Raw genomic sequence first — 26,863 nt, 5'->3', positions numbered from 1 at the left:
ATCCAGGCCCACTCCCCCACAGCTCCAGGGTCCCAGGTTCGATTCCCGGCTTGGGTCACTGTCTGTGCGGAGTCTGCACGTTCTCCCCCGTGCGTGCGTGGGTTTCCTCCGGGTGCTCCGGTTTCCTCCCACAGTCCAAAGATGTGCAGGTTAGGGTGGATTGTCCGCGATAAATTGCCCCCTTAGTGTCCAAAAAGGTTAGGAGGGGTTATTGGGTTACGGGGATAGGGTGGAAGTGAGGGCTTAAAGTGGGTCGGTGCAGACTCGATGGGCCGAATGGCACTGTATGTCCCTTGTTATCGTTTACTGTGAGGGGGAATTGAGTACAAAAGTAGGGAGGTTCTGCTCCAGTCATAGAGGACATTGGTGAGGCCACATCTGGGGTGTTGTTGGCAGTATTGGTCTCCTTATCGAAGGGAAGGTGTAAATACGCCAGGAAGCAGTTCAGAGAGGGTTTACCCGACTAATCCCGGGATCGGGCGGGTTGTCTGATGAGGAGAGGTTGGGTTTGTATCCGCTGGAGTTTGAAGAGTGAGAGGCGACTTGATTAGAACATAGAACATAGAACAGTACAGCACAGAACAGGCCCTTCGGCCCTCAATGTTGTGCCGAGCCATGATCACCCTACTCAAACCCACGTATCCACCCTATACCCGTAACCCAACAAGCCCCCCCTTAACCTTACTTTTATTAGGACACTACGGGCAATTTAGCATGGCCAATCCATCTAACCCGCACATCTTTGGACTGTGGGAGGAAACCGGAGCACCCGGAGGAAACCCACGCACACAGGGGGAGGACGTGCAGACTCCACACAGACAGTGACCCAGCCGGGAATCGAACCTGGGACCCTGGAGCTGTGAAGCATTTCTGCTAACCACCATGCTACCTTGCTGCCCCTTGAAACCTTTAAGATCCTGAGGGGGTGTTGACGGAGAGGGGGGGTGATGTGGAGAGGATTGAAATGTAAGGACTCTGCAGCAAACTCCCAACGTCATCTCTTTTTAGGTGTCGGCTGAGGGGGTCAATATTAGCCAGGGATCGGCCGAGGGATCACCTCTCCTTTCGAACTGTCGTGGGCCATGTCTTAGAAACTCCAAAGTGTATTATGAAATTCACCTGACCGACAACCTTTATGTTGAATTTGGCGAGCAGATGTGATTCATCGGTCTTCCTGGACACCTTAATCAAAATAATCTTTATTCTAAGAACTTAGTCAACATTTCTATAAACACACAGCAAGAATCTTTATCAATTACAAACATAAAGACACCCAGCTACACAGCTACAGTAATCGATGTATAACACTTAATGAACGCCTTAACTGTTCCAATTCAAAAACAAAATCTCATAAACCAAAAACCCCTTTTCAAGGGCGTGACCCGGCACTCTACATTCTCACTTGACTAAGACGGGCTTTTCCTGAGATTCTGACCCCTTCTCACCAGCAGGTTTAAGCCCTTCCAGAAAGCACACTGTTACCGTATAATCAATGTTTTTTTTCCCCCACTGGAACAGCTCCTTAAAATGAAAATAGAGAGCGAGAGAGAGAGGCCAAAACACTTATTTTCTCCGTCTGTAGTCCACAGCAGCCAAAGCTGAAAGCGAAAGTACAAACCTCACACAGCCACAGCCCAGCTCCACCCACACAATGACATCGCTGAAGTCATGTGATGAGACAGAAACCTTTCTTAAAGGGACACTCCCGTGACAGTACATTGCGGCGGAATGTCCTCATTGTATCTGGTAGGGGGGGGGGTCTTGGGGCTCAGTGGATAGCGGCAGGACCCCCCTCCTCCTCCCAGTCCATCCCGCGTTTGGGATCTTCCTGTGCCACCAAGGGCAAACCTCCAAACTCCCCCCCCCCCACCGTGACGGGTTAGCCAGTGGCGGAGAGCGGGGGGTGGGGGCAACCGCGCGGGCATCCGTGGGACCGAAAGGTCCTGTTGCCAATGGCGGGACACCTCGACTGTCGGAGGACACCCCCCCTACCCCCCGGTGAGGAACGGAGGGGGGACGGGGCGGAAAGTCCCATCCCAGGTTCCAGTCCCACTCTGGGACTCCCTGGCCACATGACGTGGTTCAACAGATGCAGCCCGCTAATCTCCATCCGATACACCGGGAAGCGGCGGCCTGGATTAGGTGCTCAAGCCTCGACTTGCATTGGTTTGGGTGGTTAGTGGAATCTGAGGCTAACGTTCCGGTGCCGTGGTCCCATCGCTCCGCGGAATCGTTCCGCCCCTGACCCCCCCCCCCCCCCAAACTAATCGCCAAATCCCAGGCCCGTTACACCCGTGACTAAATTCATAGGCGGCATGGGCTAAAATGTAAACATTGGGGGCTTGTGTCTCGCCCCCCCCCCCCCCCCCCAGCCGCGCGTTACTCGAAGGCGCGCCATTTGCTGACGAGGGGGGCTCCCTTGCACCCGCCGCTCGTCAACGGGATTCCCCAACGAAGGCGCCCCCATACCGCCGGGTAAACGAGAATCCCGCCGGGCGCAGAATTCTGGCCGCCATTGATGCACGGCTCCCGAGACAAGCAAACCAACGCGGCTGCCCGCCCAATGGTGGAAACGAACAGCAGAGGTTTCAAGATCGTTCATTGGTTCCCCCCGAGCCTCCGGTAATAATCGGAGGACGTGAGGGTGGAGTCGCACGGGGGGGACAGGAGGAGTCCGGGCAGGAGGCATGGCCCACTCGCTCAATGGGACCGTGAGTGTCGGGCGGTCTGACGCTTGTCCTGTATCCCTTTGCAACCGTAGTCAACTTAGAACATAGAACAGTACAGCACAGAACAGGCCCTTCGGCCCTCAGTGTTGTGCCGAGCCATGATCACCCTACTCAAACCCACGTATCCACCCTATACCCGTAACCCAACAATCCCCCCATTAACCTTACTTTTTAGGACACTACGGGCAATTTAGCATGGCCAATCCACCTAACCCGCACATCTTTGGACTGTGGGAGGAAACCGGAGCACCCGGAGGAAACCCACGCACACACGGGGAGGACGTGCAGACTCCACACAGTCAGTGACCCAGCCGGGAATCGAACCTGGGACCCTGGAGCTGTGAAGCATTGATGCTAACCACCATGCTACCGTGAGGCCCCCTCACTTCACGGAAGTGAGATCCCGATTGCGCTCCTGAAGAATCTGCCTCGGGGTGTATGTGAGGGGTTGGGGGGGGGGGGGGGGGGTGCATGGGGGCGTTCGTGGGCAGAACGCCATAATTGTGGAGCGGAGCACGTGCCCTTCACTGGCGGAGATACATTCCCGCGTGGGTTGGCGCGCGCCCGGCAAGTGACACATTGGGGCCCAGCCCGGAAAAGCGGACGTGCCAACACCTTAAATTGACAAGAAGGTTACATTGGGACTAGCTGCTCACGTGGGGAGGTCAGCGAGGCACCTCCCAGGTAAGCCAGGCCCGACATTTCACACCAAGGAAGAACGGCTCGTTCATTTCTTTTTTTAATTAAACAATTCAATGCATTTAATAGTCAGGATTAAAGACGAATTTTCAACCCCGTTGGCAGTGGGTCAGTCGTTGTATTCGGGGTTGGACAGTCCGACGTGTCCGGGACCTTGCTTTGTTGGCCAGATTTGTTGAGTCTCGACGTCGCTGCGGAGGGAGCTGCAGTCGCTCGTGGTATCGCTCGCCTTCGCTCCCCTACCCCTGTTCACAAAAACAAACGCACTCAGGGTTATTCGGGTGTGGGTCAGGTGAGCTCCATGATACACATTGGGGTTCTCTAAATGCTGGCCCATAACAGGAGAGAGTGGGGCAGTGGGATTAGTTTGGGACTGATACAGGGCTATGGGGAGAGAGTGGGGCAGTGGGATTAGTTTGGGGATTGATACAGGGCTATGGGGAGAGAGTGGGGCAGTGGGATTAGTTTGGGGATTGATACAGGGCTATGGGGAGAGAGCGGGGCAGTGGGATTAGTTTGGGACTGATACAGGGCTATGGGGAGAGAGTGGGGCAGTGGGATTAGTTTGGGGATTGATACAGGGCTATGGGGAGAGAGCGGGGCAGTGGGATTAGTTTGGGGATTGATACAGGGCTATGGGGAGGGAGTGGGGCAGTGGGATTAGTTTGGGGATTGATACAGGGCTATGGGGAGAGAGCGGGACAGTGGGATTAGGTTGGGGATTGATACAGGGCTATGGGGAGAGAGTGGGGCAATGGGATTAGTTGGGGATTGATACAGGGCTATGGGGACAGAGCGGGGCAGTGGGATTAGTTTGGGGATTGATACAGGGCTATGGGGAGAGAGTGGGGCAGTGGGATTAGTTTGGGGATTGATACAGGGCTATGGGGAGAGAGCGGGGCAGTGGGGTTAGTTTGGGGATTGACACAGGGATATGGAGAAAGGGCGGGGCAGCACGTTAGATTTTTAATAATCTTATAAAGAGCCGGTTAGAGTTAAATAATTTCAGTCGAGCTCGCACGGGGCTCGGATCCACATTCCCGTCTCGATTCTCTTGATATCAGTGGGTGTGGCCACAAAATGGCTGCCGTGGAGAATTATCCTTCAGATGCTGGACTGGGGCCCAGTCCTTTATTGAGGCAGCGTAGATTATACCTCAATCTGCCATTGACCCCTTTCCCCAAAAAAGGCCTTTGACACCCAAACTGAAAGTATTTCATCCCTCAACTCGAACCTCCCTCGAATAAACATGGACGTGATAGTGAACCATTTGATTATGGCGACAGGAAAATGTTGTTATGACGTTACCTGCAGCAGCAAACGTAAATCAGGACTGCTACGATGATGAGAAGGATTACGGCAGGCACCACCGTCCCAACAACGATGATCCTGGTGATATCTAAGGACAGACGAGGAGAAGCATTGAAGTTACTTTGCAGACCCGGAGATAAGACGGGAAAGAGAAATGTTCCTCTGATAGCTGGGCGCAGACCCCGCCATCTTGTCCACCATCGCGGCCCCGGGAAGGATTCCGTAACTTTTGATTGGGCCAGGGAGCTCACCCCATGATGTCGACGTGAACTTACGCGATTACAGAGGACTCCGTAGGGTCGACACACAAGCACATGAGCAGGCCATACAGCCTAACCAGTCCATGCTGGCGTTTACGCAGCGCACGAGTCACCTCCCGTCTTCCCTCAGCGAAAGTTATCATCATAACCCTCCATCACCAAGGCCCTCAAGATAATCACCAATAGAATGCTTGAGAGATTGTTTCCCGTTGGTCGGGGAATCTAATACACGGGGGCCACGGTCTCAGGATAAGGGGGCGGCCATTTTGGGACTCAGTCGGCCATTTTGGGACCGAGATGAGGAGAAATTTCTTCACCCAAAGGGTTGTGTGAATCTTTGGAATTCTCCACCCCAAGGGATTGTGGGTGCTCCATCGCTGAATACATTTAGGCATGGACAGGTTTTTGAATTCTACAGGATATTAAGGGATTTGGGGAGCGGGCGGGATAATGGAGCCAAGGCCCAAGTTCAGCCATGGTAGTACTGAACGGCAGAGCATGCTGGATGGGCCGAGTGGCCCACTCCCGGCTCCTATTTCTCGTGACCTCGCTTGGAGTGTGCAAGGGATTTGGCGAATGATCAATGGCCATACGTGTCAATGGCCAAGGCCGGAATCGAACCCAGGTCCCTGGCACCATGAGGCAGCAGTGCTAACCACTGTGCCACCGTGCCACTCATAGATGTTGCAGAGGGATGGTGGTTGGGGAGGAGGGTTGTGTCCAAGGTGGACTCTGAGTGCAAAATCGAGAATTTTTAATATGAATCAGCGCCCGAGGGGTCAATCCCAGAGTTGAGGGGGCTGGATTACGAGGAGAGGTTGAGTAGACTGGGACTGTACTCGTTGGAATTTAGAAGGATGCGGGAGGGGCGGGTCTTATTGAAACATATAAAATTATGAAGGGAATAGATAGGATAGATGCGGGTTGTTTCCACTGGCGGGTGAAAGCAGAACTAGGGGACATAGCCTCAAAATAAGGGGAAGTAGATTTAGGACTGAGTTTAGGAGGAACTTCTTCACCCAAAGGGTTGTGAATCTATGGAATTCCCTGCCCAGTGAAGCAGTTGAGGCTCCTTCATAAAATGTTTTTAAGGAAAAGATAGATAGCTTTTTGAAGAATAAAGGGATTAAGGGTTATGGTGTTCGGGCCGGAAAGTGGAGCTGAGTCCTGTTGGAACCAACAATTCTACGGACACGTGCTTGTAGGATTAGAATAGCGGTTTTAATATACTCACAACAGAGCCAGCCAGTTAGCCATTGAACTTTCGGTGAACAGGCCGGCTGACCATGTGGCACTGATCTTTATACAGCAGCTCCCGGGAGAGGAGTCCTGGGCGGAACCAAGGGAGAAGCCCCGTACAACTCGAGCATTCCCAGAGCTACTCCCCCTGGAGGACAGGTAGTGCAACTGCACTTACAATACAGACACATGTACATACAGATTATAATCCGGTGTGAATCACATTCACCACAAGTCCACAAACGATCAGCCGTGATCTCATTGAATGGCGGAGCAGGCTCGAGGGGCCAGATGGCCGACTCCTGCTCCTTATGTCAGCGAGCACCAGGGATGACGGGCGAACGGGATCCGGTGCGGTGGTGCACCCGGACGTCTGGTTGAGTTGAAGCTTATGGAGGGTGGGACATATGAAGGCCGGTCAGAGGCGAACGTTCCTGAGCCGGCCGGGTATCCCGAGGGGAAAACCCTCCGGTTTCAAATTTCCACTTTCTATAATTGTATCCCTTCCCTCAGCTGGTCATTCCCGGAAGGCCCCTCTGTCGCAGGAGAACACACAACATCCCTTACCGTCACAAAGCTCCCCTCCGTACAAAGCGGGACACGAGCAGGCAAACGTGTCTCCGTCCTGAGAGCAGGCGCCTCCGTTCTGACAGACGTTCGGTTCACAGGATCCTCCTGAGGAGCAATCAAGGACAGTCCAGCTTAGAAATTCACCCGGCGGGGATTTCACAGACTCCCCCCCCCCCCCCCCCCCCCCCCAACCACCACCACCACCAACCACCACCACCACCAAAATCGGACACAGTGAGAGTTGGCGGGAGAGGATCTCAAAGAAATCACTCAACGCCCAGGGCTACACAATTTACAGCGCAGAACGAGGCCATTCGGCCCATCGAGTCTGCACCGGCTCTTGGAAAGAGCACCCTTCCCAAGGTCAACACCTCCACCCTATCCCCATAACCCAGTAAACCCCACCCAACACTGACGGCAATTTTGGACACTAAGGGGCAATTTATCACGGCCAATCCACCCTAACCCGCACATCTTTGGACTGTGGGAGGAAACCGGAGCACCCGGAGGAAACCCACGCACACACGGGGAGGACGTGCAGACTCCGCACAGACAGTGACCCAGCCGGGAATCGAACCTGGGACCCTGGAGCTGTGAAGCATTTGTGCTATACACAATGCTACCGTGCTGCCTACTGGGCGTGGCATCAAACAGTTTTTTTCGCCGGCAGGGAGATGACGTCTGTTCAAGTCCCAGACCATCTCTCCGCCGAGCAAGGGAGACGCCCATTCTTATACATTTAAAAAAACGGCTACTCAGCCCATTTCGGCCGAACCTTGTCCAATAATATTGGTTATAGATTAGCTAAATATCGAATTAAATTTGACATTACGTAAAGTGGTTTAGTCCCTCACCAGACCCTGGGCGCGATTCTCCGAAACGGAGGGAAAAGGCCGACACCGGAGTGAAACCCGGAGTGTTTCACTCCGGCGTCGGAGGCCGCTCCTCGCCCCCTATTCTTCCCCCCCCGGGGGGCTAGGAGCTGCATTGCGCGAACGACGCGGTCAGCGATGCCTAAGTGACGTCAGCCGCGCATGCGCAGATTGGCCGGCTCCAACCCGCGCATGCGCGGTTGCCGTCTTCCCCTCCGCTGCCCCGCAAGACATGGCGGCTTGATCTTGCGGGGCGGCGGAGGGGAAAGAGTGCGTCTCTTAGAGACGCCGGCCCGACGATCGGTGGGCACCGATCGCGGGCCAGTCACCTCACGAGCACGGCCCCCGTGGTGCTCGATCCTCTCTCCGCCCCCCCCCACACTTACCTGTCGCGCGATGTTCACACCGGCAGCGACCAGGTGTGGTTGCCGCCGGCGTGAACCGGTCGGGATCGTCAGGCCGCTCGGCCCATCCGGGCCGCAAAACGCGACACACCATTTGGGGGAGGGGGGGGTGGGAGAATCGCAGGGGGGTGTTTAGCACAGGGCTAAATCGCTGGCTTTGAAAGCAGACCGAGGCAGGCCAGCAGCGCGGTTCGATTCCTGTACCAGCCTCCCCGGACAGGCGCCGGAATGTGGCGACTAGGGGCTTTTCACTGAAGCCGACTCGTGACAATCAGCGATTTTCATTTGATAAATATATATTAAAAAAAAAGAAAAATGATCCTCTTCGCTCCTCTTCGGTTTTCTTCAATCTGTGTCCCTCGGCTATAGGTCAGTGGAATAGGTTTATCCCTACCCGCTGGGGAGGCAGCGGCGCAGTGGTATTGCCACTGAGCTGGGACTCCCAAAGGCCCCGGGGAGCCGGGTTCAAATCCCACCTCGGCAGATGGTGAAACTGAATTCAACAAAACTCTGAAATTAAAAGTCTAACGATGGCGGTTTATAAACCCCACCTGGTTCGCCCATGACCCCTTTAAGGGAGGGGAAATCCGCCGCCCTTACCCCAGTCTGGCCTACACGTGACTCCAGACCCCTGCCACCCCCCCCCCACCCCCCCACCTCTCACAGCCACGTTGACTCTTAAATGCCCCTCTGCGACGGTCAAGCGGGAAACTCTACTCAACGGGAATCGGGATGGCCGATAAATGTTGGCCCAATTCGTCGACGCCCACAGCCCGTGGGGGAAAAAAAAAACTCCATCACAACCCTGGCTGATTCTGACCCGCCCATTTGTTCACTTACTCTCGCAGTACCGCCCTCCATAGAAGGGGGGACACGAACACTGGACGCCATTTACACTTTCTTCGCAAGTGCCGCCATTTTGGCAGGTAGCTGGGGAACAGCCAGACTCATCTGCGAACAGCAAAATCGTGGATAAATTAATCCGTCAATACATTGATTCCCTTCTCGCCGTCGCCTGCAAACTATTTTTGTTTTAAGCTGATTACTGTCCGGGAGGGAGTTGAAGAGTACGGATGTTATATCGACCATTTATAAAACGCTAGTCCGGCTTCAACTAGAGTATTGAGTCCAATTCTGGGCTCCACACTCCCGCAAGGGTGTGAGGGGGAGGAAAACGTTTCCAGGAATGGTTTCTAGGGATAAGGGACTTCAGTTGTGTGGAAAATTTGGGCCTGTGCCCCTGAGGAAGGTTTGAGAGGAGATTTGATAGAGGCATTCCAAATCGTGAGTGGCGGTGTGTGTGGCAATACGTGCATTGCAATAATAGTGAAGGGTTAACAATTTACTGTGACTACATCCAACCACTAGATGGCGACCAAGCGCATGCAGGTGGATACTCTTGATTCGAGGAGAAGGTGGTTCGGCGAGGTGGGGAATAGTTGTGTTCTCAGTTCAGTAGTCATCATCATAATAATAATATTGGCTTATTGTCACAAGTAGGCTTCAATGAAGTTACTGTGAAAAGCCCCCAGTCGCCACCTTCCGGCGCCTGTTCGGGGCGGCCGGTACGGGAATTGAACCCGCCCTGCTGGCCCTGTTCGACATTACAAGCCAGCTATTTAGCCCACTGTGCTAAACCAGCCCCGAGGTTAGTCAACCTGCAATCTTTCATGTTTCAGCAAGCAAGCCGAATCGATTCAGTTGCAGTGTAGATAAATTAGCTTTGTTCACGGTAGCACAGTGGTTAGCACAGTTGCTTCGCCGCTCCAGGTTCGGTTCCCGACTCGGGTCGCTGTCTGCGCACGTTCTCCCCGTGTCTGCGTGGGTTTCCTCCGGGTGCTCCGGTTTCCTCCCACAAGTCCAAAGATGTGCAGATTAGGGTGGATGGGCCGTGATTAAATTGCCCCTTCGTGTCCAAAAAGGGCTGGGCTGGGGTTACTGGGTTTCGGGAAGAGGGTGGAGGTGTGGGCTTGGCTAGGGTGCTCTTCCCAAGGGCCGGCGCAGGCTCGATGGGCCGAATGGCCTCCTTCTGCACTGTAAATTCTATGATTCTATGAACATCCCTTGATGCGCTTTGTGAGGCACTACACGTCGAAACCATCCTCATTCAGAAAGCAAATGACATCACAGTGGGAAGAGTAGATAGGGGGAGACTGTCCGCTCTGGTGGGAATTGAGAAGAAGCAAACAGCAGATTGCTCTGTAAAGTTAAAGCGCATGGGATTACGAGTCGTGTCTTGGGATGGATAGAAAACTGGTTAGCAAACAGTTGGGATAAATGAGTCCTTTTCTAATTGGCAGGCAGTGACTAGTGGGGGTACCACGGGGATCTGTGCTGGGACCCCATTATTCTCATTCTCATAGAATTTACAGTGCAGGAGGAGGCCATTCAGCCCATCGAGTCTGCACCGGCTCTTGGAAAGAGCACCCTACCCAAGGTCAACACCTCCACCTTATCCCCATAACCCAGTAACCCCACCCAACACTAAGGGCAATTTTGGACACTCAGGGCAATTTATCACGGCCAATCCACCCTAACCTGCACATCTTTGGACTGTGGGAGGAAACCGGAGCACCCGGAGGAAACCCACGCACACACGGGGAGAACGTGCAGACTCCGCACAGACAGTGACCCAAGCCGGAATCGAACCTGGGACCCTGGAGCTGTGAAGCGATTGTGCTGTCCGCAATGCTACCATGCTGGTATTACATATTAATGGTTTGGACGAGGGAGCTGTTATCTCCGGATTTGCAGATGGGACAGAGCTGGGTGGGAGGGTGAGCTGTGAGGAGGATGCAGAGGTGCTTCCGCAGGATTTAGAGAGGCTGAGTGAGTGGGCGCATGGCATGGCACCCTCACACTCGGTGGCATAGTGGTTAGCACTGCTACCTCACAGCGCCAGGGACCTGGGTACAATTCCGCCCTTGGGTGGAGTTTGCACTCCCCCGTGTCTGCGTGGGTTTCCTCCGGGTGCTCCGGTTTCCTCCCACAGCCCAAGGATGTGCAGGTTAGGGTGGATTGGCCGTGATAAATTGCCCCTCAGTGTACACAAATGTGCCGGTTAGGTTATGGGGTTACGGGGATAGCACGGGGTGGACGGGGTCTGGGCTTGGGTGGGGTTCTCTTTTGTAGGGTCGGTACAGACTCGATGGGCTGAATGGCCTTCTGCACTGTAGGGATTCTATGATCCTCTGCCGCTTACCTTAAATCTATTACCCGTGGTCATTGACCCCTCGAACAAGAGGAAAAGTCTCTTCCTGTCTACTCTCTCTATGCCCCTCATAATCTTTTACATCTCATGTCCCCCTCACTCTCCTGGAGGGGGGAGGGTGCTTGGCCGCAACACACCCACCCCCTCCTCCCAGGCCTGGGCTGCACATTCAGTGTTCTGGCCTTTCCGGTAAGATTAATGACTTTCTTCCAATTGTGGGTGGTGTCATGTGAGTGTACCTTTAAGAAATGGGTTTTTATAAATGGGTGTGTATATAAATATCTGTAGTGAGAGAACCTTTAAGAAATGGCTGTTTATTACTGCAGTGATGTCAGAGAGTGGGTGGAGCTGTGCTGTCTGTCAGCTTTTTACTTTCGTTTTTGGCTGTTTGCTGCAGGGTGTGTTTTAGTTTAGTTTTCAGCATTGGAGCTGAAGCCAGACAGAGCAGGTGTACTGTTGATCTCTCTGCCATCAAAAGACTATCTCTTGATCATTTGGTGAATTCAGAATTATAAATGTTCTCAGTCGTGACTTTAACCTGATGTGCTTCTGTTAAAGGTTTCGTTTTTAAGTCAAATGGATGTTAAAAGGGAAGCTTAAAGGATTACTTAGTGTTGTATTCTTTGGGGGTTGTATTTGAATTGATGGTTGCTAAGATGTTTGTTTTAAAAAGGTTAACTTGAGTTCATGGAATAAACATTGTTTTGCTTTAAAAAATACTTTTCCATTTCTGCTGTACCACACCTGTAGAGTGGGCCGTGTGCTCCCCATACCACAATCTAGTAAAAGTTGTGGGTCAGGGGAACTCCACGATACACTTTGGGGTTCTCTAAAACCCTGGCCCATAACAGTAGGGTCACAGTTCGTGGGACCTGTGGAACGCCATTGAAAATCAAACACGCCTGGGGTTGTGCATCAGACTTTCTTAACCGCGCCCCCACCACGCTCTCTCTCTGTCCAGCTCCTCCCCCCCCCATCTCAAGTCCAGTTAACCTTCAACAAACCCAAATATTTTTCAGGTGGGATCGCAGATTAGGACCACCGCTGGCACGGAATCCTTGGCGGCCAACGTGAGGGAGCCTTCAACCTGTTCCAATAGGTTGCGCTAACACCTTTGACTCCAGAGTTGTTTTTGAACGCTTTTTATTCAAACTTGTATCAAAGGAGGTCACAGCAAATAAACACCCCGGGAAACATTCTTCCCAACAATCAACGATACAGTTTGGACAGAGTTTCCTTCTTTTTCACCCCCACTCCCCATTACCGCCCCCCCCCCCCCCACGCGACGCACAGCTCCTCAAACACGGTCACAAACATCCCCCACCATTTCTCAAACCCCCCCCCCCCCCCCCCCCCCCCCGCTCGGCCCCTTAACTCGTACTTTATCTTCTCTAACCGCAGGAAGTCGTACAGGTCACCCAGCCACGCTGCCACCCCCGGTGGCGATGCCGACCGCCACCCCAGCAAAATTCGCCGCCGCGCAATCAGAGAGGCGAAGGCCAAGACATCGGCCTTCCTCCTCTCCATGAGCTCCGGCTTCTCTGAGACCCCAAATATCGCCAACAAAGGGTCCACCTCCTCCTCCACTGTCCTGGCTCAGACCCCGAACACTCCCGCCCAGAATCTTCCCAATTTTTCACAACCTCGCCCGTGATTTGCAGGCCCCCCCGCCCACACCTCTCACACTCATCTGCTACCCCCTGAAAGAACCCACTCATTCTCGCCCGAGTTATATGCACCCTGTGTACCACCTTAAACTGTATCAGGTTCATCCTCGCACAAGAGGAGGTCCCGTTTACCCTACGCAGTGCCTCACTCCGTACTCCCCAATTGATCTCCATTCCCAACTCCGCTTCCCGTTTCTCCTTGATCCTCACCACCCGCTCGCCTCCCTGCTCCCCCAATTCTTCCCTCCCCTTCCACAACCGGAAGCAGCAGTCGCTCCAGCAGGGTGTATCCCGGCAACTTAGGGACCCTAATTTGGCCCCAGAGTGGAGAGTTTTTCCCCCCGCGCACCCGGAGCTGACCCGTTCTTACTACTGCCGCAGGCCCTGGCGAAGTTCACCACGGTGCAGGTCGTGTTTTCCGGACAGGCCATCGGCGAGCACGAAACGGTTTGCGTGGCGTTGCACGTGCAGTCCCCGGCGCAATCGTCCGTGACGAACCTCTCCCCGACCTGCGTTTCAATTCGAGGGAAGGTTTAAAAATGAAACAGCAAAGTGAAGGCAAGTCGGTGACACAGGAGACAAGACTGGGTTCGGGAAACACCCAACCAAACGCACTCGACACGGGGACTCTGCTTTATCTCTGTTAAATTGGGCCCAATGTGTTTATCCTCGGTAAGGTGGGATGATGCAGCTAATGGGAGGAACCAGGGGCGGAAACAGCCAGGTGTTGAATTTCCGTTTCGACTCTGCACTAAACAGAACGGGAGCTTTTTTTTTTGCCAAATGCTGGGACGTTAAACAGTAGTTCGACACGGGCAAGAATCTGCAGGCTGTTTCCTGAAGGGTCTCTCCCTCAAAGCAGCTTCTCCAAGACATTTCTATACACCAAGTATTCCTGTGTTTGCTAACTGTATTTAAAAGTGTATTTTGACCAGAGATGGGTTTTGCTTGATTGGAGATAAAAAAAAAGTGACCAGTATATTTAAACGAGCGGGAAGAATTTTCGTTTGGAATACTGTGAACAGTTCTGGTCCCCTTATCCAAGGAAGGATATACCGGCATTGGAGGCCGTCCAGAGAAGGTTCACTGGGTTGATCCCGGGTAGGGAGGGATTTTCCCATGAGGAGAGGTTGAGTAGGTTGGGCCTGTCCTCATTGGGAGTTGAGAAGAATGAGAGGCGGCCTTATTGAGACATCTCGGATTCTCATGGGGTTTGACAGGGTCGATGCTGAGAGGTTGTTTCCCCGTGTGGGAGAGTCTGGGACCAGAGGGCAGAATCTCAGAGTGAGGAGTGGGGGGGGGGGGGGGGGGGGGGGCGCCCATTTCAGACAGAGATGAGGAGGAATTTCTTCTCTCGGAGGGGAGTGAATCTGTGGAATTCTTTACCGCAGAGAGCTGTAGAGGCCGGGTCGTTAAGTATGTTCAAGGCCGAGATTGTTAATCAGTGAGGGGATCGAGGGTTACGGGGGACAAGGCGGGAAAGCGGAGCTGAGGATTGAAGCATCAGATCAGTCACAATCTCATTGAATGGCGGAGCAGACTCGATGGGCCGAATGGCCTACTCCTGTGTCTGAAATGGGCGGCCCCTCATTTTGTTAACGGTGCTCCCCTCCTTCTTGCTTTTCCCAGAAGAGGAAACATCCGCGCCCGTCCTGTCCACGCCCGTCAGGATCTTATCTGTTCCAATATATTCCGGTGCTTGTCCTGTCATTGGAGGGGGGATATAGATTTGGAAACACGTCCCCCTTTTCGGGGCTACCCGATCGCCGATTGCCTCCCGCGCAGGGCCCACGGGATGTTTGTCCCGCGCGTTGAAGGCGTCGCAAAGGCCTACCTCGTAATACTTGTCGCGATAGGTGCAGCCGCACTGGCTGTAGGGCACGCACTCGTAGCCGCTGTAGACGTAGCCCCTGTCGCACTCGCAGCCCTCCAGGCACGGGGTGTCGCATTGTGACGGGGCAGCCAAGTCGCCGCAGGTGGACGGGCAGGCGGCCATGCAGGGCTTGTACGAGCTGTGAGGGGGGCAGGCCATAGCTGCAACACAGGAAAGGCACGGCGGGTAAGGTAATTGTCAGTTTGGATGTAGCACTCCGGAGCAGGAGGAGGCCTCCGGCCCTTCGAGGTTGCTCCGCCCCTCCGATAAGTTCAACAAGCCGATCTGGTTGTGGTCCCGACTCCACTTTGCAGTCTGCCCCCCCCCCCCCCCCACCACCCACCCCGCCTTAACCTTCGACCCCCCTTGCCGACACACTCAACGGCCAAGCCTCCACTGCTGTCCGAGGATGGGAAATCCGCAGGCCGACGGCCCACCTGAGCTGAAAACACCCTTTCCTCGTCCCCTGGCTTCAACGGGGAGTCCCTCTCATTCTTCAACCCGCGTCCCCTTCTTCCCGTCTCTCTCTCTCTCTCTCTCTCTCTTTCTCCCACAGGAAGAAACACCCTCCACCCTGTCAAATCCCCCTCAGGATCTTCGGCTCAGCGATCTCTCTCTCTCTCTCTCTCTGCTCAGGCTCGGACGATCGTGGGTTCAAGGCTCTCTCCCCCCCCACCCCCCCACCCCCCCACCCCCTCCACCCCGGAGACGTGAGATCCAAATCCACGTTGACACTCCCAGGGGATTACTGAGGGAGCGCTGCACCGTCAGAGGCGCCGTCTTGTAAATGAGGCCCACCCCCAGCTTCGCTTCCACCTAGACAGGTGGGTATGAACGCTCCTACGGCCACCGCTGGAATAAGACTGGGGTAGTTCTCCCTGGTACGTTGAACTAATATTCACCCCTCGACCAATATCCCTTAAAAACGATCCAAATTATCAGGTCATTCATCTCTTTGCTTCGCTGATGAAGGGACAACAGTTCAGAAATAATTCTTGGCCTCAAAGCCACTTTGGGATGCCCTGAGGCAGTGAGAGGCGCCAGATAAATGCAGCTCGTCCTTCCTTTCCTTGTCGCATTCCTGTCATTTCGAAATGCCTATCCATTCTCGGCGGCCATTTAAAAATTTTTTTTAAAGTGCCCAATTCATTTTTCCCCAATGAAGGGGCAATTTAGCCTGGCCAATCCCTGCACATCTTTGGGCTGTGGGGGCGAAACCCACGCAGACACGGACAGCGACCCGGGGCCGATACTGAACGCAGTGGCTAACCCACTGCGCAAACCCCTGCCGACCATGTCGGCGGCAATTTTGAACACCATCACTGCGCCCGACGCCCCCGGGGGTATGGTGGTTGGCGGGGAGGCGGAGGATTGGATCCCTGCCCGGCTTTCTGCCCCGGCGTCCGTCCCCCTCGCCCCCTCCGCCCACTGGAATCTCGTTGGCCGGCCTGTGGCAGAAACTCTCAGAATCCACCAATGGCCCCCAGCAACGGCCATTGGGGGTTTTCGCGCCCGTCTTCTTGGGCCCCAGGAAGCGAGAGGTGAAAGGTTAACTCTCGCATGGATATTTGAGTACACCTACCCTTGGCAAGGGGTTTGGGGGGGGGGGGGCAAGGTGCGGTGGTGAAGTGGCATCAGTGAACACCCAAAGCCAGACCTTCTTATCTATTTATTTCTTTATTCACTTACTGGATGCTGGCCGGGCCCAGCATTTGTTGCCCACCCCTAATTGCCCCTTCAGAAGGTGGTGGGTGAGCCGCTGCAGTCCCTGAGGTGTAGGTACACCCACTGTGCTGTTAGGGAGTTCCAGGATTTTGACCCCAGCGACAGTGAAGGAACGGCCGATATATTCCCCAGTCGGGGTGGGGAGTGACTGGGAGGGGAGCCTCCAGGTGGTGGGGTTCCCAGGTATCTGCTGCCCTTGTCCTTCTAGATGGTAGAGGCCGTGGGTTTGGAAGGTGCTGCCTAAGGAGCCTTGGTGAGTTGCTGCGGGGCATCTTGTAGACGGTACACACGGCTGCCACTGTGCGTCGGTGGGGGAGGGAGTGAATGTTTGTGGAAGGGGGGAGCCAATCAAGCGGGGCTGCTTTGTCCTGGATGGTGTCGAGCTTCTTGAGCGTTGTTGGGAGCTGCGCTCATCCAGACAAGTGGAGAGTATTCCATCGCACTCTTGACTTGTGCCTTGTAGATGGTGGACAGGCTTTGGGGGGTCAGGAGGTGAGTTACTCTCCGCAGGATTCCCAGCCTCTGACCTGCCCTGGTAGCCACAGTATTAATGTGGCTGGGTCCAGTTCAGTTTCTGATCAATGGTAAACCCCCAGGATGTGGGGGATTCAGCGATGGTAACGCCATTGAATGTCAGGTTGTGTTCCTGTCAGAGAAGGATCTGTGTCGAGCTTTCTTACCTCACTAACGTGAACCTGTGTAACACTTGGGGATGATTTACCAGCTAAAGATGTGACTGAAATGCAAGTCTTTGACTCTCTCCCTGCCCGAGACATGTGAAAAATGAAAAATGAAAATGAAAATGGCTTATTGTCACGAGTAGGCTTCAATGAAGTGACTGTGAAAAGCCCCTAGTCGCCCCATTCCGGCGCCTGTCCGGGGAGGCTGGTACGGGAATCGAACCGTGCTGCTGGCCTGCTTGGTCTGCTTTCAAAGCCAGCGATTTAGCCGAGTGAGCTAAACCAGCCCCTGCTGTGTCACTACATGTGTCACCCCCCGGAGGGTTCAATCTGTGGTCCAGTGAGCAACTACGTTTCCCTGCGAGCAACACAGACCTGATAAATAGTTCCTCCCCCCCCCAGCCCCCGCCCCGGGACCCCCGCAGTACACAGGCGTTGCACCCAGACTCACCACAGCTGGTTTGGGGCCTCCAGTTGGGCAGGGTGGTCCCATTCTCCTGACAGGCGCGAACGTAGGTCTCGTAGCTGTTACACAGCATCTGGGTATTATTGAAGAACTGGCACAGGTCGAAGAGGCAGTTCCTGTTGGGAGAGAGAGGGCAACAATGGGCATCTCAACCATGGCAGAGTGGGAGCGACACACTCGATTCTCAGAGATCGATTCGGCAACAGATTGTGCAGGAAACACGTACATCAGAATATAGGTTTGCCAGGGGCATTATGTTTACTAATCGTTACACTCCCCCTGACAGTACAGAGCTCCCTCTACACTCCCCCTGACAGTACAGAGCTCCCTCTACACTCCCCCTGACAGTACAGAGCTCCCTCTACACTCCCCCTGACAGTACAGAGCTCCCTCTACACTCTCCCCGGACAGTACAGAGCTCCCTCTACACTCCCCCTGACAGTACAGAGCTCCCTCTACACTCCCCCTGACAGTACAGAGCTCCCTCTACACTCCCCCTGACAGTACAGAGCTCCCTCTACACTCCCCCTGACAGTACAGAGCTCCCTCTACACTCCCCCTGACAGTACAGAGCTCCCTCTACACTCCCCCTGACAGTACAGAGCTCCCTCTACACTCCCCCTGACAGTACAGAGCTCCCTCTACACTCCCCCTGACAGTACAGAGCTCCCTCTACACTCCCCCTGACAGTACAGAGCTCCCTCTACACTCCCCCTGACAGTACAGAGCTCCCTCTACACTCCCCCTGACAGTACAGAGCTCCCTCTACACTCCCCCTGACAGTACAGAGCTCCCTCTACACTCCCCCTGACAGTACAGAGCTCCCTCTACATTCCCCCTGACAGTACAGAGCTCCCTCTACACTCCCCCTGACAGTACAGAGCTCCCTCTACACTCCCCCTGACAGTACAGAGCTCCCTCTACACTCCCCCTGACAGTACAGAGCTCCCTCTACACTCCCCCTGACAGTACAGAGCTCCCTCTACGCTCCCCCTGACAGTACAGAGCTCCCTCTACACTCCCCCTGACAGTACAGAGCTCCCTCTACACTCCCCCTGACAGTACAGAGCTCCCTCTACACTCCCCCTGACAGTACAGAGCTCCCTCTACGCTCCCCCAGACAGTACAGAGCTCCCTCTACACTCCCCCAGACAGTACAGAGCTCCCTCTACACTCCCCCTGACAGTACAGAGCTCCCTCTCCATTCCCCCTGACAGTAGAACTATCTCAATCCTTTGGGATTGGAGGATTCCAAAGATTCAGAAATCCTTTGGGTGAAGAAATTTCTCCTCATCCCAGTCCCAAAATGGCCGACTCCATCCCAAAATGGCCGACTGTCCCAAAATGGCCGACTCCATCCCAAAATGGCCGACCATCCCAAAATGGCCGACTCCCTTATCCTGAGGCTCTGTCCCCCTTGTTTTAGATTCCCCGACCAGCGGGGAACAATCTCTCAGCGCCCACCCAGTCAAACCCCTTCAGACTCCTGTCCGCCTCGATGGGAACGCCTCTCATTCTTCTAAACCCCAGAGAATAAACCCAATTTACTCAGCCCCTCATCACAGGCCAACCCCTTGGTCGCGGAGGGGCCGATCTAGTGAGCCTTCGCTCTCCTGCCTCCGACGTGAGCCGATCGTTTCTTCAACGCGGAGACCAAAACTGCGCGCGCTGCTCCGGATTCGGTCTCGCCACAACCCTGCAACAAGACTTCTACGTTCCTGTCCACCAATCCCCTTGCGGCAATGGCCGACGTGACCTTTGCCCTCCTCGTTGCTTGCTCCACCTTGCAGGCCAGCCCACACCTCATTGCTGCCAGGGTCGTTAGTGGAGTGAGTAAAGGTTCTCAAGGAGAGGATTGGGTCGACATGTTCGAGGAACAGGAGGGGTCAGTGGGAGTCCCATGCCCAATGTTTCGCCCCACTGGGGCCAGCGCCGATGGGGGGTCAAGCTTACCGGTGGTATGGTTCCGCCTTGATGTTCCGATGACATTCTTGGAATGGCCCCAGAGGGTCCAAAATGGCCCCGCAGTAAGCCGTGCTGTTGATCACGCCCAGCTGATCGGCGGTGCATGCCATCAAAAATCCAGTCTCAGGCTCGGGCCCAGTGTCTTCGCCAACGATTTCACGCCTGAGAGAGAGAGAGAGAGGGAGAAACTTAGCAACCACATCAAAGACCGACATGCCAAAATGACAGACTGAGCTGGATTCTCTGCCTGTTCCCGGGGGCGCACCGATCGCCGCACTTGTCGGGGTGCGCTGCCGGTGGGAAGGGCGAATCGCAGCCTCGCACAGGAGCTTCACATCCTGTCCCGTGGGCCAGAGAAGTGGCTGTGCTGCATGGGAGAGCTGTACAACACAGAGGGAGGCCTTTCGGCCAATGCTGGCTCTTCCAAGGAGCCAGAAATTACCCCCTCCCCCCTCCGCGAGGATCAAAATGATCGGGTGGCAGGGCCCAAGGGAAGAATGCCGCACCCAGTGTGTCTCCCTGTGGTACAGCTGCCGTCACTTACTCCCGGCAAAGGGTCAACCGAACGGTCCACTCCAATCTCTTGAATCTTGGACGTCGAATCTCTTTCACAACCTTGGTACGTCACAAAGCACTTTACAGCCAATGATGTACTTTATCCTGAGGCCTGGTTGCCATGGCAAACGTGGCGGCCATTTTGCATGCGCTGGTTCCCCCTCCCCCCCTCTTCCAAAGAGCGCCGAGGGGACCTTTCACATGCGCCTCGAGGAGGGCGGTGGGGTGGGGAGAGACAAGAAAGACGGGGCCTCTCACAGGACGCCACTCCTTCCGATGGTCCTGCCCTCGATCCCCAGTCTCCTGTCTTCCGCGGATCGGAACCAAGGCTTGAGATGCTACGATCGGCCAATAGTTTCACAGTAACTTCATTGAAGTCTACTCGTGACAATAAGCGATTGTCATTTTTCATTTCATTTTCATATAGAGTACTGGGCTCATGGTAAGATTCTTGGTAGTGTGGATGAGCAGAGAGATCTTGGTGTCCATGTCCATAGATCCCAGAAAGTTGCCACCCAGGTTGATAGGGTTGTGAAGAAGGCCTATGGTGTGTTGGCCTTTATTGGTAGAGGGATTGAGTTCCGGAGCCATGAGGTCATGTTGCAGTTGTACAAAACTCTGGTGCGGCCGCATTTGGAGTATTGCGTACAGTTCTGGTCGCCACATTATAGGAAGGACGTGGAAGCTTTGGAACGGGTGCAGAGGAGATTTACCAGGATGTTGCCTGGTATAGAGGGAAAATCTTATGAGGAAAGGCTGAGGGACTTGAGGCTGTTTTCGTTAGAGAGAAAAAGGTTAAGAGGTGACTTAATTGAGGCATACAAGATGATCAGAGGATTAGATAGGGTGGACAGCGAGAGCCTTTTTCCTCGGATGGTGATGTCCAGCACGAGGGGACATAGCTTTAAATTGAGGGGAGATAGATACAGGACAGATGTCAGATTCTTTACTCAGAGAGTAGTAAGGGCGTGGAATGCCCTGCCTGCAACAGTAGTGGACTCGCCGACATTAAGGGCATTTAAATGGTCATTGGATAGGCATATGGACGATAAGGGAATAGTGTAGAGGGACTTTAGAGGGGTTTCACAGGACGGCGCAACATCGAGGGCCGAAGGGCCTGTACTGCGCTGTAATGTTCTATGTTCTATGCGGTATTCGTAAGAGTTGCCAGGGAGTTCTTACCGGCACCCTGGACCGACATTTAACACCTGCACCCCCCCCCCCTTCACTCCACCCCCGCCCCAAACCTTACTGGGATCTTGCTGTGCGGCGGCTGGCGTGTTCCACCTCGCAAAGCGACTTCAGTGGCCGTCACGCACTGGGATGCGCCCGAGGTCTTGCACAGGGAAGTGGATAGGGGGAGGTATTTCTTTCCTGCGCAGGCGAGCCCCCCCCCCCCCCCCCCCCGCCCGCTGGGTCCCGGGCGGAGGCCATGGACGTCTTACACTCACTTGTATCTCCGCGTGTGGGGTTGCCGGGGCCGCCTCCTCGTCCAGTCATCGTCGTCGTCGTCGTCGTCGTCGTCCTCCTCCTCCTCCTCCCTATCATCCACTTTCCAGCTGTTACCGAACACGTTCACGTTGGAAACCCGCGTGCCATCCGGCAGGGTGAAGTCGTTCCTGAACCTCCCGTCGTAGTTACCGCACAGTCCCAGGACTTCCCTCTTATACAGGCTGGGAATGATTATATCTGGAAGAAGATAAAAGGTTGGGGTGACAGGGCACCGTCGCTCATTGGGTGGGGTGTGAGCATTGCTGACATGATCACCGCTTGTCGCCCATCCCATAATGTCTGGGACCATTTTCCCGATTGGGCTGACTAACATGCGAATAACATTTGCGCCACACAAGTGCCAGGCAATCACCATCTCCCACAAGAGAGGATCTAACCATCACCCTTGACAGTCAATGGCGTTACCATCGCTGAATCCCCCACATCCTGGGGGTTACCATTGATCAGAAACTGAACTGGACCCAGCCACATTAATACTGTGGCTACCAGGGCAGGTCAGAGGCTGGGAATCCTGCGGAGAGTAACTCACCTCCTGACCCCCCCCAAAGCCTGTCCACCATCTACAAGGCCCAAGTCAGGAGTGTGATGGAATACTCTCCACTTGCCTGGATGAGCGCAGCTCCAACAACACTCAAGAAGCTCCACACCATCCAGGACAAAGCAGCCCCGCTTGATTGGCTCCCCCCTTCCACAAACATTCACTCCCTCCCCCACCGACGCACAGTGGCAGCCGTGTGTACCGTCTACAAGATGCACTGCAGCAACTCACCAAGGCTCCTTAGGCAGCACCTTCTAAATGGAATAGTGTCGGTCAGATAGGCTTCAGATGGTTTCACAGGTCGGCGCAACATCGAGGGCCGAAGGGCCCGTACTGCGCTGTAGTGTTCTATGTTCTATGTTCTAAACCCACGGCCTCTACCATCTAGAAGGACAAGAGCAGCAGCTACCTGGGAACCCCACCCACCTGGAGGTTCCCCTCCCAGTCACCCCCCACCCCGACTGGGAAATATATCGGCCGTTCCTTCACTGTCGCTGGGAAAATCCTGGAACTCCCTCCCTAACAGCACAGTGGGTGTACCTACACCTCAGGGACTGCAGCGGATTCAAATGGCGGCTCCCCCACCACCTTCTCAAGGGGCAATTAGGGATGGAAGATATTGGCCCAGCCAATGACACCAACCTCCCGTGAATGAATAAAAAACTATGACGGTGGTGGTGAGCTGCCTTACTGAACGGCTGCAATCAGCGAGGCACAGGGGTACCCACAGGGCAGTGCCGCCCACACTGGGCAGACGCCCCGTTTCCCGCTGCCGCGTTGGAATCACCCATAGAACATAGAACAGTACAGCACAGAACAGGCCCTTCGGCCCTCGATGTTGTGCCGAGCAATGATCACCCTACTCAAACCCACGTATCCACCCTATACCCGTAACCCAACAACCCCTCCACCTTACTTTTTAGGACACTACGGGCAATTTAGCATGGCCAATCCACCTAACCTGCACATCTTTGGACTGTGGGAGGAAACCGGAGCACCCGGAGGAAACCCACGCACACACGGGGAGGACGTGCAGACTCCGCACAGACAGTGACCCAAGCCGGGAATCGAACCTGGGACCCTGGAGCTGTGAAGCATTTATGCTAACCACCATGCTACCCTGCTGCCCCTATAGATTTAGAGTACACAATTATTTTTAACAATTAAGGGGCAATTTAGCGTGGCCAATCCACCTACTCTGCACATAGAACATAGAACATAGAACAGTACAGCACAGAACAGGCCCTTCGGCCCTCGATGTTGTGCCGAGCAATGAACACCCCACTTAAACCCACGTAACCTGCATACCCGTAACCCAACAATCCCCCCATTAACCTTACACTACGGGCAATTTAGCATGGCCAATCCACCTAACCTGCACATCTTTGGACTGTGGGAGGAAACCGGAGCACCCGGAGGAAACCCACGCAGACACGGGGAGAATGTGCAAACTCTACACGGACAGTGACCCAGAGCCGGGATCGAACCCGGGTCCTCAGCGCCGTAGGCCGCAGTGCTAACCACTGTGCCGCCGTGCCATCTTAACTCTTGAGATCCAAACGGCGGCCGAGGACACGCTTCCCACCAGCATGTACAGAATTCCCAAATTCCCCTCCACCCACTCTGGGCGGGGAAAGGCCAGGTCCGTCAGCCGGGCTGGGCTGGGTCTGGAGGGGCGCTGGGAGTCACCCACACGCCTTCGCGAGGGGGCGTGAGCCGGCGTTCCGCGAGGACAAAATGGCAGCCCTCGGGTCTCCCGCTGCCCACGGCGAAAATATCCCAGGCTAATTAATTGAAGACCGCTCCCAATCTGGTTGTGGTGATGTGATTGGCATAGCTGCCTGCCATTGGGGCAGAACACCGGCTCACCATTGGCCCTGGTCGGTCATGTGCCTCTCGACCGATTGGTTGAGACCAGTCATGTGACAGCTCTCCGATTGGTCGAGAGGCTGAGTTAACCGCGCATCCTTGCCGAAGTATAAATAGTCAAACGCCCGGCGGTCGTCCATTTTATTGTAGCGCGGGCTAACCGCGGGGCAGCAGGGTAGCATGGTGGTTAGCATAAATGCTTCACAGCTCCAGGGTCCCAGGTTCGATTCCCGGCTGGGTCACTGTCTGTGCGGAGTCTGCACGTCCTCTCCCCGTGTGTGCGTGGGTTTCCTCCGGGTGCTCCGGTTTCCTCCCACAGTCCAAAGATGTGCGGGTTAGGGTGGATTGGCCATGCTAAATTGCCCTTAGTGTCCTAAAAAGTAAGGTTAAGAGGGGGGGGGTTGTTGGGTTACGGGTATAGGGTGGATACGTGGGTTTGAGTAGGGTAATCATTGCTCGGCACAATATCGAGGGCCGAAGGGCCTGTTCTGTGCTGTACTGTTCTATGTAAGTTCTGGTTTATTAAAGCCTAACTTTTGTAAAGCAACTCGTCTCTCGTGCAATTGATGGCTCGTCACTGGTCAGAGTGGGGGGGTTGAAGTCGGGGCTTCAGGAGCCGGAGACGTACCCTTGGCCCGTCACACAGAGCCGCCCCCCCCCCCCCCCCCCACGCCGCCCCCGACCGCTGCCCCGCGAGGCTCCCCTTTACCTGCGTTCTCTCTCCCGTCAAAGCTGACCGACAAGCCAATGTCCGTCTCCAGGTAGAGGGTGGTGGACTTCTGGTAGACACGGAAACCTTCCCGCGATTTGTACGGGGGAATCACCCTTTCGTTGTCCAGCTGTGTCGAGGTGGGAGGAGGGGGGGGGGGGGGGGGGGGGGGGGGGGGGGGGGGAAGTTGAGGGGAGAAAATGTTATTCTGACACATCGGCCGAGATGAAGAGATAACTTGATTTGCAACAGCGAAGCGAGGGGGGGAACGCCAGAGGATTCGGGAACCCGAATACGGCAAGGGGGGGGCGAGACGGGGTGTCCGCTGCTGGGGGGGGGTCGATCGACCTTGCTCCGTGTCTCTGCCCTCGAGGGGGGAGTGGGTTGTGGGGGCGAAACCCACGCCGACACGGGGAGAATGTGCAAACTCCGCACGGACAGTGACCCGGAGCCGGTATCGAACCTGGGAGCTCGGTGCCGTGAGTCTGCAGGGCTAACCACTAGGCCACCGTGCCGCCCCGGGGCGACGTTTTTAACGGGGCGCCTGTCTTTCACTGAGGCAATGGCTGGAATCACTGTACAATGGCCTTTGTGCAAGGGCAGAGCATCAGCAACGAGCCCCAACCCCTCTCTGATCGATTGATTCCCACCTACCCACTTCCCCTCCCCCCGCACACAGCAAACCCCCCCTCCCCCTCCCCACTCACACCCCCAGGAAGCCTCGGGGAAGGAGGGGGGGGGGTTAATTAAGGAATTTCTGAGTTGAGGTAGATGGGAGGTTAAGATCCAGATCGGCCATCATTCCAACTGAATGACGGAACAGACTCAAGGGGCTGAATGGCCTCCACCTGTCCCTCAACCTGCCTCTGATCGCCCGGAGGTGGAGCTCCCCCCCTGGAAAGAGTGGGCGTCTCAAAAGTAGGGGAGGCTTTTGGGGGGGGGGGGCGAGAAGGAGTTGGCGAGTTTCCAGCACTCCCTGTTGTCATCGAGGTTGACGTCGTGGAAACAGGCCCTTCGGCCCAGCAGGTCCATGCCGCCCAGTTTCTGTCACTAAGCTCGCCCCACTTGCCCGCATTTAGCCCATATTCCTCTATATCCAGCCTTTCCCAGATAACTGTCTACCGTGGTCGCCCACCCCCACCATCTGCCCCCCCCTCCCCCCCCCCATCGATGGTGAACCAGGGCCTCAGGATAAGGGGGCAGGCTGTTTAGGAATTAGGAGGGAGAATTTGTTCAACCAGAGGGCTGCGGAACCCCTACTCCGAGGCAGGAACCGACGACATCGAGCGACGACCTGGGAGTCAGGTCACCAGCCGTGCCCTGTTTTGATCGGTGGAGTAGGCCCGATGGGCCGAATGGCTTACTCCTGCTCCCACGTCGCCGGCTCCCCCCCCATCCCCCCCCCCCGTTACATCACAGAAACGACTTGTCGGTCCCCCTCTGTGGTGATATGATTAGCATAGCTTCCTGCCATTGGTGCAGAACGCCGGCTTACCATTGGCCCTGGTCGGTCATGTGCCTCCCGACCGGTTGGTTGAGGCCAGTCATGTGACGGCTCCCCGGTTGGTCGAGAGGCTGAGTTAAACCCCGCCTCCAGGGCGGGGTATAAATACCCAGTACGCCCGGCGGTCGTCCCTTCTACTGTAACCGACCGCAGGGCTTAACATCTAGTAGATTAAAGCCGCACTCTTGTACAGCGACCCGTCTCGCGTTCAATTGACGGTACATCACCCTCACCAGGAAGCGTCGCTTCTTGTGGAACTCGATGGAGTGGCCGTAAACGTCGATGTAGACGGCGGCCAGGTGGGAGATCTTCCCGTTGCTTTTCATCGCTCGGTTCCTGCCTTCGACGTTGATTGGCTGCAGGGTCTCGGAGGGCTGTTTGGTGGTGACCAGCGTGTAGGTGCCTCTGCCCTGGAAGTGGTGCGACAGGCCGTCAAAGGTCAGATAGTGGGGGTCACCCGAGATCAGGCAAGCCTCGAACGCTGGCAAAGGGGGGGGGGGGGGGA

At 55.2% G+C, this 26,863-nt stretch overlaps 1 protein-coding gene across 1 annotated transcript in view; it reads right to left on the bottom strand.

The window, feature by feature from the left end:
- Positions 1 to 3,452: 3,452 nt before the first annotated feature.
- LOC119958301 (mucin-2-like) overlaps positions 3,453 to 26,863 on the bottom strand; it is a 69,804-nt gene continuing 46,393 nt past the window's right edge. The window contains exons 20-30 of the mRNA XM_038786737.1: positions 26,592 to 26,839; positions 24,855 to 24,984; positions 21,678 to 21,915; positions 19,660 to 19,833; positions 17,692 to 17,822; positions 14,797 to 14,996; positions 13,333 to 13,471; positions 8,925 to 9,035; positions 6,806 to 6,913; positions 4,737 to 4,827; positions 3,453 to 3,672 (exon numbers count right to left, since the gene is read on the bottom strand). Coding sequence (XP_038642665.1) covers positions 3,504 to 3,672; positions 4,737 to 4,827; positions 6,806 to 6,913; positions 8,925 to 9,035; positions 13,333 to 13,471; positions 14,797 to 14,996; positions 17,692 to 17,822; positions 19,660 to 19,833; positions 21,678 to 21,915; positions 24,855 to 24,984; positions 26,592 to 26,839 — 1,739 coding nt within the window. The 3' untranslated portion in view covers positions 3,453 to 3,503. The remainder of the gene's footprint in view (positions 3,673 to 4,736; positions 4,828 to 6,805; positions 6,914 to 8,924; positions 9,036 to 13,332; positions 13,472 to 14,796; positions 14,997 to 17,691; positions 17,823 to 19,659; positions 19,834 to 21,677; positions 21,916 to 24,854; positions 24,985 to 26,591; positions 26,840 to 26,863) is intronic.

Source organism: Scyliorhinus canicula, chromosome 29 (assembly GCF_902713615.1).
Source record: "Scyliorhinus canicula chromosome 29, sScyCan1.1, whole genome shotgun sequence".
Lineage (NCBI taxonomy): Eukaryota > Metazoa > Chordata > Chondrichthyes > Carcharhiniformes > Scyliorhinidae > Scyliorhinus > Scyliorhinus canicula.
This window is presented reverse-complemented; position numbering and strand designations above follow the sequence as displayed.